We start from the raw sequence: 13466 nt of genomic DNA, 5'->3' as shown, positions 1-13466 counted from the left end.
TTTTGCTGAGTGAAAACAGGTCATTCTCAAAAGGTTACATGCTATATAAATCCATTTATATAGCAATCTGTATATTTTTTTTCATTTCAAGTTTGAGAACAAATTAACAGTTGTCAGAATTTAGGGACAGAAGAAAGTTTTGAATCTTGATTTTAGTGGTAGTTCCATGAATCTATACATGTGATAAAATGACAAAGAACTACACACACAGGAATGCATGTAAAATCTAGCAAAACCTGAATGAAGTCTGTAGATTATACCAATGTTAATTTCCTGGCTTGGGTATTGTACTATAGTCATGTAAGGTGTTACCACTAGGGGCAGCTGGATGGAGGGTACACAGGACCTTTCTGTACTATTTTTGCAACTTTCTGTATGATTTTTGCAACTTTATCTCAAAATAAAATTTTTTTACATGTTGATTAAGGATGCTTTTACCAATAGACAAAGCCGGGCTAATTTCCCTATTTGACCAAGGCCAAATTTACCAAACTGGTATTTCAGGAACACTATAAATTAGGAGAATTGTTAATAGCTGTGCTGCAGAAAGAGTTTTTCTGAGGTCAATGCATTCAGAGCACACGACATAGCCCCTCCCCTCTTAGAGATTCCTCTCTACATTGCTCTGTGGTTTTCAATCCTGCCCATGTATCAGAATTATCAGAATAAAAATTAAAGGCAGAAATAATCTTCAAGTCAAAGAAATAGCCACAATCCCAAGCCACACATTGGAAAGACCTTCTTCCACTTACAATGAAATTTGAACACACACAAAAAAAGCAGGACTCTGAGCTAATGCTTGCTGTTCCCTTAAGTGTTCAAGCTCTGAACATCTGACTTAGAACTGTGGCAGACGTCAGATGTCGAAAGCAGCAAGAAATGACCCCTTAGGGAAACAGCTCCATAACACAGAACAAAAGGGGAGCTGGAGTTAAGGAGAAATTATACCAGCACATCATCTTCATTTTCTGAGAACCTTTAGAAACTGCTTCAGTATGAGGAGAGAGACAAGCAACAAGTCACTCTACAGATCCTGGCCAGTCCACTGAGCAGAAATTAACTACAAGATTGCCACAGAACACCTCTAACTCAAGGCATTTCACTGAGTCATGCTGACTTGCTCAATCCAAAGCTGGTGCTGGTGAGGGCTGAGAAAGGAGAGAATAGCATAAACTGAAGACTGAAATGGCCTCCAGCAGAAAATATAACAATTCGGAAACAATGATATGAGACAAACCTGAATTGAAGCTTCTGAGATGCTCAAGCTCATTTCCTCCTACCTCTTCACACATCACACTTCAGCAAACAGTTGTCCCCATTCAAAGCTGGAAAAAAAGGGACAACGCCTAAGCACAGATGATTTAAAAATAAGCAGCAGAACAGCATAAGCAAAAGGTAGACAAAGGAAGAAGAAACTGAAGAACAGGTTCAGAATATTTTTAAAAAGCCTATTTTAATAGGTAAACTTTACAATTCTACTGAAAAACATTTAAAATACTTGATTAAATGGAAAGACACAGCTTGTCCTTGGATAAGAAGACTGAATAATATGAAATTCCTGATTCTCTGTAAATGAATCTATAAAATCAAACAAACTCTAATCAAAATATCCATAGGCTTTAGTGAGGGAGACTGAAAAAAAGTGATACTGCAGTTCATCTGGGAAAATGAATAGGTGAAAATATTCCCCCAAAAAATCTTAAAAACAAGTTTTATAAGGAACTTTTCTTATCAGATAATAAAATATATATGAGAAATTTCTGTTTTAGAATATTTATACTGGCACAAGAATAACACTTCTGAACAGAACAGTCCAGAAATAGGCCCAAACACATAAGGGAATGGATTATATAATCAAGGCAGAAATTAATTACATTGGATATTCAATATTCAATAAATGGTGTCAAAACAATTGATTAGTTATATTGAGAGAAAAAAAAAGTGGTATAGCTACCTCAATCCTTACATAAAACTTATTCCAGAAAGATTAAAGCTTTAAATGAAACTATAAGAGTACTCTAAGAAAGTATGAGCAATTACAGAAAAACAAAAAAAGATCTTGGTGTGGAAAGGCCTTTCTAAACTAAATACCCAAAATCTGTAATGGGGGAAAAAAAGATAAATATGACTTTATTAACATTAAAACACTTCTGCAGGAAATAAAGAAAAAAACAACTGAACAAAATCCAAAGGTAAAATATTTCACTATATGCAACATTTTACCTTAATTCATAGACAGTGGTTACAATTACCAATCAGTTAGAAAAAGATGCTCCTAACCTAAATGCCCATAATAAACTGATGAAATACATTATGGTATATTATGTTAAACAGAATGAAGTTTACATGCACTGATATAGAAAGGGTTCCAAAATATATTAAGTGAAAAGTGAAAGGAATAGAATAGTAGTTATGTTAATAAAGATAGATATAAATATTTTCTTTTCATAGGAAATGTGGTTATCTTTGAAGGTAGAATTGTTTAAAATAATTTTTATACTTTTCAGTATATTTTTCAAATTTTCTATAATGAAAATTTGGAATCAAATATAATCAAAAGATGTAATAAAATAATAATAAAGTGATAACTTTCAGTGATGCATACTGCAAAGAAAATATACCTAATCCCCTTTGTTTACATAACTTATGAGTAAAAGATGAGAAAACCACTTATAAACACTAATGTCTATTAGCAACACAGAAGGAAATAACAGCTCCATTATGTTTTTATAAATCCCTCTGTCAGGCAAAATTCAAAAAGATAAGTAATCTAGGAGACTTGATATTAATGTGTTATTAAAAATTCTTAACTCTATGCTACTTTATGCAAATCATAAAATTTCATAATGTACCATAGCATAATAAATAATTTACAGCACAGCAATAAGGTACACCGGGTCCAGGTTGGTTTAAACCCTTCCTACCTCTGAGGTGAGGCAAAACACACACGTGAATTGGCTCTTTAAAGTACTTTTTTCCCAAGTAAATATTAGCTTCAGTGAAGAGTTCTGATAATTTTACCAGTTACTCTCTAAAACCTATATGATAAAAGGACATCATAAGGACTAAACTACATAGAGGCTTTAGAGAATGTGTTGTGTTCCAGATCTCTTGAAGAGAAGTATATTTCTAAATGCCATGTGTTTTAATACTTAAATTTTTCATTTTTAAATTTAAAAGATATACTTCACAAAAAACACAAAACATAAAATTTGAAGTAATGCATAAGTGTGTTGAAGTTATTATACTGCAGGTTGTCCTAATCCTTACGCTGGTGGGCACGAACATCTAATCAAGTGAGGACTTATCCTTTTTAAGAGCGTGCAATTCCTTTTCAAATTCAGCTTCTATCTTATCACTTGACCCCTGAAGCCTTTTGAGGGCAAGGACACCTGTATCGTTAGACCCCGTCAGAATGGGGCACTGGTATCATTTGACTATCCGTGTGGTCCCTTTCTTCACTTAGCTCTTCAGCAGTCTCTGCTGCTGCTTAGGAAAACCCCTTCTTATCTGAGTTTGCCACCTTACAGGAAAAGAACAAACTTTTAGAATGAAGACCCTGGACGCTCAATGCCCAATTCAGGATGGCAAAAACTCACAAAGGAGAAGGCGGGGACGACTGCAGCGCGGAGGAGGTGACGACCTCTTCGGTCGGGCTCTGGTCAGAGAAGGGAACGGCTGACCTCAGCCTTGAATCACAGCCAAAGGAAACAGCTCGCCGATAAGAAGGCACCGAGGAAGACCCCGTACAGTTCTTCTCAGGCCCATGCACCCAGCCCAGGAGCTTCGTTCCCACCCAGCTCTTCTTTCTGGCATCATTCATTGGCTAAGCGAGTGTGATGGACAAACCTTCAGCCCAACGAACGTGCAAGCCCATCGGGTTTCCCAGCTCTTTTCACCTGTGACTTAGCCTAGGTGGTTGAAGCACCCACCACCCACCGTTTGCATTTCCGGAATCCTAGCTTTTACTGATTCAAAAATCCATGACACCTGCCCGTTCCCCACCCCCACCCCCACCAGACTTAACCTGAAAAGGCAAAGATACCAATATAGGGAGGGGGAAGGGTAAACTGGGACGAAGTGAGATAGTGGCATTGACATATACACACTACCAAATGTAAAATAGATAGCAAGGGGGAAGCAGCTGCATAGAACGGGGAGATCAGCTCGGTGCTTTGTGACCACCTAGAGGGGTGGGATAGGGAGGGTGGGAGGGAGATGCAAGAGGGAGCAGATATGGGGATATATGTATATAGCTGATTCACATTGTTATGCAGCAGAAACTAACACCATTGTAAAGGAATTATACTCCAATAAAGATGTTTAAAAAATAAATAAATAAGTTGTCTTTCGAATTAGCTTCTTACACCCACCCAACTTGATTTGAGACAAGAGCTTGTGATAAAACCTAATCAAAGTGATGGACTGGGAGAAAATACACCATTCTATTATACATACAGGGCATATCTTCCTGTAGTATGCTTCTGAATAATTTTTATTATCTACACTGAATAATTGTTATTATCTGAACTTCTCCTTCTATTTTGCAAATATTCTATAATGTCATGCGCTCCTTTAACATTGGAAAATACAGAGCAGGAAGGGGCTAACTACTTCGGTAAGTGTTCTAAGATGAAATAAGGATGTTGCATTCCATGTAGAAGTTTTAAGGGCTCTACTGTCTGTGATGTCTGGCAAGCACAGTATATATTCCATTTGAGAACCTCTGCAGCAGTGAGCCAGGTACATGCTATTTATTATAGTCTTCGATTCGGCACAGACTTATAAGTAAATCTGCTACCACACCCCTCCTTGATGGTTGCAAAAATCTCAGAACTACAAAAAAGTGACTCTCAGAATATCACTGCTATTGCTAAAAGCAATAATTTACTTCCTGATTTTGTATAAATTGTGACCTAAATATCCAAACATGCATGATTGATTAAATATCTATCTCATAGGTTGGAATATTTTTACATTTATATACATGGGGGGACTATTGCTAAGCAGGGATAAATGCAAAATACTAAACTACATATATGGTGGGATCTGGGAAGACTAGTAGGTACTTTTATGCCTAGAGACCCAGAAATTCCAAAATCCTGTCTTCCTCTTTCCACAGCTCTTTCCTGTAAGGTCTTGGAGGAAAGTATATGCAGTTGGGGAAATGGCAGATGTGAAATAAAATATTATTTGCTGTGCTTGTGACTTTGTGCCCAGTACAAAGCTCTTTGGTAAACTGAGTTTAAGGGGCTTCCTTCTCACAATAAATTCAAACCAAAATCTCCGGATCAAATTACTCTGTAACCAACCACATAGTGCAGAATTGGTGAAAGCATAATGTCACCTATAAGGAAAAATAAACCACACATGGGAATGAGACCTCTTCCCAAGTCATGGTAGAAGGTGGGCCTGGGTCATTTACCCATCCTACTCCCGGAAGTGAAGACAACAACTTATATGGATGTCCTTTCTGGGTGAGGCACTCCTGCCTATCTCCCCTCTTCTCCATCCCTACCTCCTCCCATCCTTTCCACTCCCCACCCTCCTCCCTTTCCTCCTCCCCTCTCCCTTCCTTCTCTCCCCTCCTTTCCCTTCCTCCTCCCTCCCACCCTCTTCTCCTTCCACCCCCCTCCTCACTCTTGTACCCTCCCTCTCCTTTCTCCCTCCCCACTTTCTGTACTTCAACCCTCCTCCCCATTCCTTCATCCCCTCCTCTTCCTCTCTCCCCTATCTTAGTCCTTCTCCCCGTCCCATTTCTCTCCAATCACTGGAATGTGTATCCACCAAAAAAAGAGCTAAGATCTGTGAAATGCATCAGAATGTTCATTATATTGATAATTATATATTTTTAAATGTCCCTTTTCCTAAGGATTCTCGACTTTTTCTATAATAAGCACCATATTTTTTTATAATGAGGCAAAAATGGTAGATTTTTATAGCACGATACATTTTGACATGTATTTATTTTAGGTTGTAATAGAAGAACATGAAAAAAAATACCAATGATGTAAAGTGATCATTTCCAGTGAAAGACAAAGTAGAACATATTACAAAGAAAATGTGGTTAGTACCTTTAGTTTACAGTTACACAGGATAAGATGAGCAAACTTTTTAAAAATACTATGTTATATTAACACCTCAGTGGTAAACAATAACTTCATTATGCTTAAATTTATAAACCACTATGGCACATTAACAAACTCACAGTCATATTATATATGGTCTTGATGAACATTATTAAATGTATGCTAATTTTTTTCAAGCGGTCAAGTTTCACAATGCACTGTTTTAGTTAGTATAATACTGTATTTCTATAGCAAAGTAATGAAGGCTAGTACAAGCAGATTTAAACCCTTAGTCTTCTGAGTTGGAAAAAGAAAAAAAATATATTTGCATTGATGCTTCAGAAACTTTTTTTTTTCAAGCAAATATTTGTCTCAGTTAACAATTCTGACAGTTTTCACAGCTACATTCTAATAGGAACATGACAAAAGGACTTCACAAAAATCAAAACTTTGTAGCACCAAACTAACATGCTTTAGATAATTGACAACAGTTTACATATTTTGAAGAATATTATACTACAACAGGCTAGATAGAATAAACTGATACTTAGACACTTTAAGACAATATTTTAGGCTACCAAGAAAGTACGAAAATTCAAGACTGTGAGGAATACTAGTGCTGAGGTTACAGGGCAGGTTGTTTGTTTTTTTTTTTTTTTTCCAAGACTATATAAACCTACTTCACTTCTGCTTGAAATTTGAGATTCTTGAAAATTCTTTCATGCAGACTCTTTTTTATTTTCGATATTTCCTGTTTCCATAATCTTTACCAACATCATAGGTACCGTTGACTTCTCCCGTATAGTAATAGATTGATTTCAGGATGACATTATCATGTAAAATTTGACCAATTTCAAAGTCCTCATCAAGGATAGCATCTTCTCGTGGTTCAAGCTTTCCAATTGCAGGAATCTCAGGAGGGCTAAAGAAATTGAAGAATGATGCATTAGGAACCACTCTTGGCTGGGTTTCAACTTCTCCAGTAGCAGTTTTGCGACTCCGGGTGGTTGTCACTGTAACATCCTTTGCTCTTCTCCAATCTATCTTACAGCCTTTGCAATCTTGGATTTCCCAGCCCCAAGAGAAGAAGGGATCATTGTGATCTGGCTTTGACTTTATTATATATGTCTTGGTCAGCACCTCATTTTTGAAGTATGGATTGGGTAGAAAGCAAAATTCAAATGTGTAACTTATAGGCCGGCCAGGTTTTGAGAACTTCAGGCTAACATCGGACAGGAACTTCAGAATGGGCTCATCATACTTCTGAATCATGGGCCCCAGCTTGTCAACATTCTTTAAGACAGTCAGCCAATAGTCGGGAATGCCTTTAGGATCTTCTCTTTTAGGTTTTCCCTTGCGAGCTCTTTTAAGAGCTCTTTCTTTAGGCCTGACCTCAGGAACTCTTTTAGGAGCCTCTTTTCCTGGAGCCCTTGCCTTAGCCTCTGTTACTTTAGGCTGCTCTTTATCTTCTGCCTTTGCCTGGGGGGATTCTTTCGGATATTCTTTTACTTCAGTCTTGGCCTCCAGAGCATCTTTAGACTCTGCTTTTTCTTCAGCCTTTGCCTCGGGATTTTTTTTCGGAGCTGCATTTTCTTCAGCCTTGACCTCAGGTTTTGCTTTCGGGTCATCCTCCTCTTCCTCACCCTCTAAGGCAGGCATCTCACTAGGGCCTTCTTCCTGCACCTCCTCATCACTGCTGAACACCTCATCCTCCGAATTCCATTCACATTCTTCTTCCGTAGGCTCATATTCTGCATTGATGATTCGAAATCGCCGATCGTACAGAGGCCTATTGAGTTCGGCATATTTTCGTTCGAGATCGTGAATTGCCTTTAAGAACAGGGCGTCTACCTTGTCACATTCATCTTGAATATTTCTGAGCGCCTGCACACGATTTCTAACTGCCCGAGGCAGCTGATCCACGAAACTTCTACCCGACGGAGCCCGCCGCGCACTTCTGGAAGGCCCAGGTACCCTCCTCTTTCTATAGAAGCGGCTGCAGCTACTGCTGCTGCTGCTGCTGCCACTACTACTGCTGCTGCTGCTGCAACTAGTGCTGCTGCTAGAGCTGCTGCTGTCAGATTCTTCCCCAGAATCGCTAGGCGAGCTAGCCACCATCTCTTCATCCACCCCCTGGGCGGCAGGTTCCAAGACCCTGTTAGGATCCGCTTCTGCCATTTTGCAAGCCTGTACACCTCTTAGGGTGGTGACTACCGCGCGCCCACAGATGGGCAGAAAATGACTCACGGATGCTTGGGTGGCGGCGGCGGAGGCTCGGGCTGAGGAGTTGGCAGCGGTGAAGGCAGCAGGAGCGCGGGGCGGGGCGCGGCTGGGCCGAGGAGATCGCAACGGAGGTGACAGCGGCAGCGGAGACCTGGGAGAGAGCGGCGAAGGCAAGGCCTCTCCCAGCTGCAGCTGAGGTGGACTGAGGCGTGCCGCAGCCGAATGGCGCAGTGCAAGACCCCAAGATCTCTTCACTGCTTACATCTCGAGCCCCCTCCCCTCACAGTCAGACCTCTCGTTCATTTAGTTCCCAGTGTGCACTCAGCTCGCACCTCATTTGCTGGGCAAGCTTGATTGACAATCCCTCAGCCCAATGAGTGACCAAACGCACCTCCCCCCTCCAGGCTCCTCCCTCCTTCCCAGACGCTCCTTGGTTGCTGAGGCAGACACCCCTGGAAGACGTTTTTTCCCCCCTCAAAATTCTATCTTTATAGTTTTATAATTACAAAAAAAAAAAAGCTTAGATATGAGGTAAAAATACTAGTCATGATTCCTAACAAGGGAAGAGGAATATTCTTCTCCCATCCGCTCATCCTTAATTCCCGCTTGGTTTGTCAGGGGCCTCGTAACAAAAATCTGTTTTTAAAAAATTGGGTGAAAATGCTCCAAGTGGCATCATTGGGTAGTGTGATTATTGATGATTTTTAAAGTTCTTTTTCTTTTATCTAATTGTTCTATGAGCATGTATTTTTACACTGGGGGAAAAAGGGGGAGTCGTTTATTGGCGAAGGGGGGAGGGGCTAGAAAGCAGGCATATTGCATTCCACGTAGCAGTTTTAATAAGTGCTGTCTGTGATGTTTGGCAAGCCTGGTTTATATCCATCTACAAGGTTTGCGAACCCATGTTACCGTGAGTCAGTTACACCATTTTTACTATATTTCTCTTTTTAAGCTGGCATGTAATAGACCCCATCCTTGCTGCTGATTTGCCACGTAGTCCTTCTCAATGATTGTAACAACCTTATAGATAAAATAAAAGGGCATTCAAATGTTAAGTAGTATTATTTAAAAGCAGACGGTTTGTTCTATACTTTCGTGCAGCAGTTTTCAATTCCACGAATAGCAGGACGGGAGGGGGAATCTGTGCGGATGAAACTGCATCCTCTTTCAGGGTGTTCTTTACATTGTCATCTTCCACCAGTTTCCTTCTAACACTGCAAAATTCTAGCCATACTAAAGTATGATTTACAAGTCCAGTAATATATGAATAAACTTTTGCAAAATGAAGTTTAAAAACAGTATCTGTTCTTTTTATTTACAGGATTCTTTTCTGCAACAGAACAACTCCCTTGGTACAACCAAAAAGACCAGTGTTTACTTTTCATTAAAAGGTAAGGAACATATTTAGCCCATTTTTATGAATGACAAGAATTACCTATCTGTGTTTGAATAAAAATTCACAAGGTATAGTCTTTTAAAGACTTAATTGGAAGATATCTTAATAGTTCTATGGAAGCGGAAAAATCCACGGAGGTGATTTGGAATGCTAATGTAGAAAATAACCTAATTAATCACATTCACTTTCTAAACCTGCTCATAGAATACAAGTAACAAATTAAAATATAAAATATGATGAATTATTCATTTCAAGTGAGGAAAATATTAAAGTTAGATTAACCCTTATGTTACCTTTTTATTATAGGATTTGTGCTTAGTCATTTAGTCATATTTTTTAAAAGTTAGGAAACACTTTTATTTTCTATTTTGTAAATGAATTTACTTTTATTGTTTATTCCTGGTTGTCAAAGTATGTAAGCATTGTAAGGAAAAATACAATATAGAAAATTCCAATGATAATAAAAGCACAATCTTAATCATTTGATAATCATTGTTAGCATTTTGATGCATTTCTTTCCAGAATTTTCTTTGTACATATTCACACCTGCCTGTTTATATATACTGTTTTATCTATGTGACATCATATTATGTCTTGTAATCTGCTCATTTATCAATTAATTGTGACTATACTTTCATAGTAAATGATCAACATCTTATTTTAAAATAGATGCATATTCCATGGAAATATTTGCCTTAATTTATTTAACCAGATTCCTTATTGTAGGGCAGCTACTTCCCAAACCATCTGTCCACTAACATTCATATTTTCTCCTGTTATAAAAATGTTACCCCTGTATACCTACTATATGCACTTGTAAAAATTAGTCATATGATGAATCCCTAGAAATGGGAGTGCTGGAATAAGTTGCATGCTTATTTTACTCTTTGATACATATTGCCAAACTTCTCTCCAGAAAAATTATCACAATTTACAGTCCCACCAACAATGCATGAGTCATTTATTTAGTCATTCAACTAATATATTTTTGTGGCTGCCATGTACCAGGCACCTGTGGTAGAGGATGATGATATAATGCTGAATATAACTTACTGGGTGCATATCCTTTCATTTTATAATTTTAATTAAAACATATACTATGGAAATAATGACTTAAATCAATGAAGTTATGCTGTAAATATTGTTATACAGATTATTATTTTCCTTTAAAATGATGGACGTATTTTGGTAATGAATGCACTTATATTTTATAGTACCTTAATGGTTTCATATACATGTTAAACTTTGTACCAACAAGAATTAGTATTTTGGAGTTAGCAATGAGTTAGGGATTCAGACTTTTTTTTTTTTTTTTCTTTTTGCGGTATGCGGGCCTCTCACTGTTGTGGCCTCTCCCGTTGCGGAGCACAGGCTCCGGATGCGCAGGCCCAGCGGCCATGGCTCACGGGCCCAGACGCTCCGCGGCACATGGGATCCTCCCAGACCGGGGCACGAACCCGTATCCCCTGCATCGGCAGGCGGACTCTTAACCACTGCGCCACCAGGGAGGCCCAATTCAGACTTTTTTAATGTATTTTTATTAGCTAGTTAATTTTCTTAGTACCACTTATTTGATAATCTTTCTGTCTCACACTTATTTGAAATACCACCTTTACTGTATTAACTAAATTGTTTGGTTCTGTTTCTGAGTTCTGATTTCTGATGCATTGTCCATAATTTATCTGAAAATAACTGAGGCAGTTTTTTAATAACTTTATCTTTCCTGAAAATAATATAGGTTGAAAAAAGTCAGTACATTGAAATCCAAATAAGAAATTTAAAATAACTCAAAATATGCTGAGATAATCACTATTCACATTTTAATAAACATCTCCAAATTAATTTCTTATTATTATGCATTTCTACTTCTTAGATTACTGGTAAGATTGAATGTCTTTTCATATGTTTATTGTCCACTTGGGAATTGCTTATTCATATCCTTTGCTTGTTTTTCTACTGAATTGAGAAAGAAACTAATCAGTGGTGAAATCCTAAGGGTAAAATTATTTTGACCTTGATTTAAGACAACTGTGACTCCTTTAGAAAATACCCCTCTTCTGATTTATGATATTGGACAAATGTGACTCAACTACAACTTTCATCCTCAAATTATCTACTTAGAGGCTTGTTTAGATGCTTTTCAAGAATTAATACTTAATCATTCACACCAATACAGAAAAGTTTGGAATGGAACAGGGAGAATAAAAAGAGAAAAAAATCTTGTAAATAAACTTCATACAAAGATAATATATTAATGAGCTATTCTGATTTTTGATTGGAAGTCTGTTGTCCCAAGCCATAGATTTTAGGTGCCTTTTTCTAACAACGGTCTACTTTTGGTGTGTATGCAATACTTTAGGTATCTCATAACACACTTTTATTTTTGTAGCTTTTTTGGTCTATTAGTTAACTTAATTTTATAATGTCAGGTCCCTAAAAGAAAATAAATTTTATATTCATATAATGAATATAATTTATGTATAATGCCATATTTTTTCTATTTTTGTAAGGATTTGTGCTAGCATATAATACGCTATTTTTCTTCATAAGGCTATCTATAAATTACTTGTGTAGTAATATGATCTCTGTTCCATTATTTTGTAATATTCTTTTTGGAAGGTTAAATGTTCATAGTTCTACATGAGATGATGCTTAGCACAGAATCTATTGGTATATTCCAAGCTGAACATGGCTCTTGGACATCTGTTTACACCTTCCCTGTTATGAACATGTGCACAATCCCACCCACCACCCCTGCCACACAAACACACATACATAATACACAATGAAAACTGCTGTAGCATTATCTTTTGCTGTAGATGTTTAAGAAGCCAAGCATTGCAAATTCATTTATTTTTGGACTTATTGTTTGGTGTTCTTTTTTTTTTTTGGTTCATCTAGACAGATTTTATCTGAATAAACAAGTTAATTCTTTCTTAAAATAATTTTATTGAAGTACAGTTGACCCTTGAACAACACAGGTTTGAACTGCATGGACCCACTTATACACAAATTTTTTCCAGTAAATACTACAGTACTACACAAGCTGCAGTTACTTGAATCCCTGAATGCAAAACTGTGGATACTGTGGCAGGCTATAAAGTTATACAAGATTTTCGACTGTAAAGAGGATAGGTGCCCCTAACCCCCGAGTTGTTCGAGGGTCACCTGTGCAATAGATGTAATCATACATAAAGTGTACAATTTGCTAAGTTTTGATAAATCTATACACCTGTGAAGTCATCACCACAGGCAATATAATGAACATTTTTATCACCCCCAAAAGTTTCATCATGCCCTACGCCGTCCCTAGGCAACCACTGATCATCTCTCTGTTTCTATAGATTGGCTTGCATTTTCTAGAATGTTATATAAATGGAATCATGCAATATATCCCCTTTTTGCTTATCTTCTTTCACTTAGCACAATTATTTTTATATTTTTCCGTATTGTTATGTGCATAAGGAGTCATTTTCCTATTTTGTTACTGAGTAGTTACCCATTGCTTGGATATATCACAATTTGTTGATGGGCATTTGTGTTTTGTGTTTTGGGCTATTATGTATAAAGCTGCTATGTTAATTTGCGTATAACTCTTTGTATGGACATATAGTTTCATTTCCTTTAGAAAAATACCTAGATGTGGAATGACTGGATCACATGGTATGTGTATGTTTAACTTTTAAGAAATTAGATCTTTTCCAAAGTGATTGTACAATTTTGCATTCCCACTATGAGTACCAACACTTGGTATGGTCAGTCTTTTTAAATTTAACCAT

At 37.5% G+C, this 13466-nt stretch overlaps 2 protein-coding genes and 1 long non-coding RNA gene across 6 annotated transcripts in view; 1 reads left to right on the top strand and 2 right to left on the bottom strand.

Moving 5' to 3' along the window:
* LOC132482541 (uncharacterized) overlaps positions 1-1325 on the bottom strand; it is a 229899-nt gene extending 228574 nt beyond the window's left edge. For both annotated transcript variants that reach the window (XR_009530927.1, XR_009530926.1), the window contains exon 1: positions 1238-1325. This is a non-coding gene — a long non-coding RNA (uncharacterized LOC132482541). The remainder of the gene's footprint in view (positions 1-1237) is intronic.
* A 4654-nt stretch (positions 1326-5979) lies between these two features.
* On the bottom strand, positions 5980-8597 carry NAP1L3 (nucleosome assembly protein 1 like 3). Its single transcript, XM_060086943.1, has one exon. It carries the CDS (start codon positions 8244-8246, stop codon positions 6804-6806), a length of 1443 nt encoding a protein of 480 aa, XP_059942926.1. The 5' UTR covers positions 8247-8597; the 3' UTR covers positions 5980-6803.
* A 137-nt stretch (positions 8598-8734) lies between these two features.
* FAM133A (family with sequence similarity 133 member A) overlaps positions 8735-13466 on the top strand; it is a 53313-nt gene continuing 48581 nt past the window's right edge. For 2 of the 3 annotated variants that reach the window (XM_060087332.1, XM_060087330.1), the window contains exons 1-2: positions 9121-9201; positions 9613-9682. The gene's annotated coding sequence lies outside the window, so the exon portion shown is untranslated. Of the gene's footprint in view, positions 8823-9120; positions 9202-9612; positions 9683-13466 lie in introns of those variants that run through there. The other variant, XM_060087331.1, reaches the window with a different exon arrangement.

This window comes from Mesoplodon densirostris, chromosome X (assembly GCF_025265405.1).
Source record: "Mesoplodon densirostris isolate mMesDen1 chromosome X, mMesDen1 primary haplotype, whole genome shotgun sequence".
Lineage (NCBI taxonomy): Eukaryota > Metazoa > Chordata > Mammalia > Artiodactyla > Ziphiidae > Mesoplodon > Mesoplodon densirostris.
This window is presented reverse-complemented; position numbering and strand designations above follow the sequence as displayed.

Coding starts and splice junctions, on each gene's coding strand:
- NAP1L3 (XM_060086943.1), bottom strand. CDS start 8,246: ATGGCAGAAGCGGATCCTAACAGGGTCTTGGAACCTGCCGCCCAGGGG.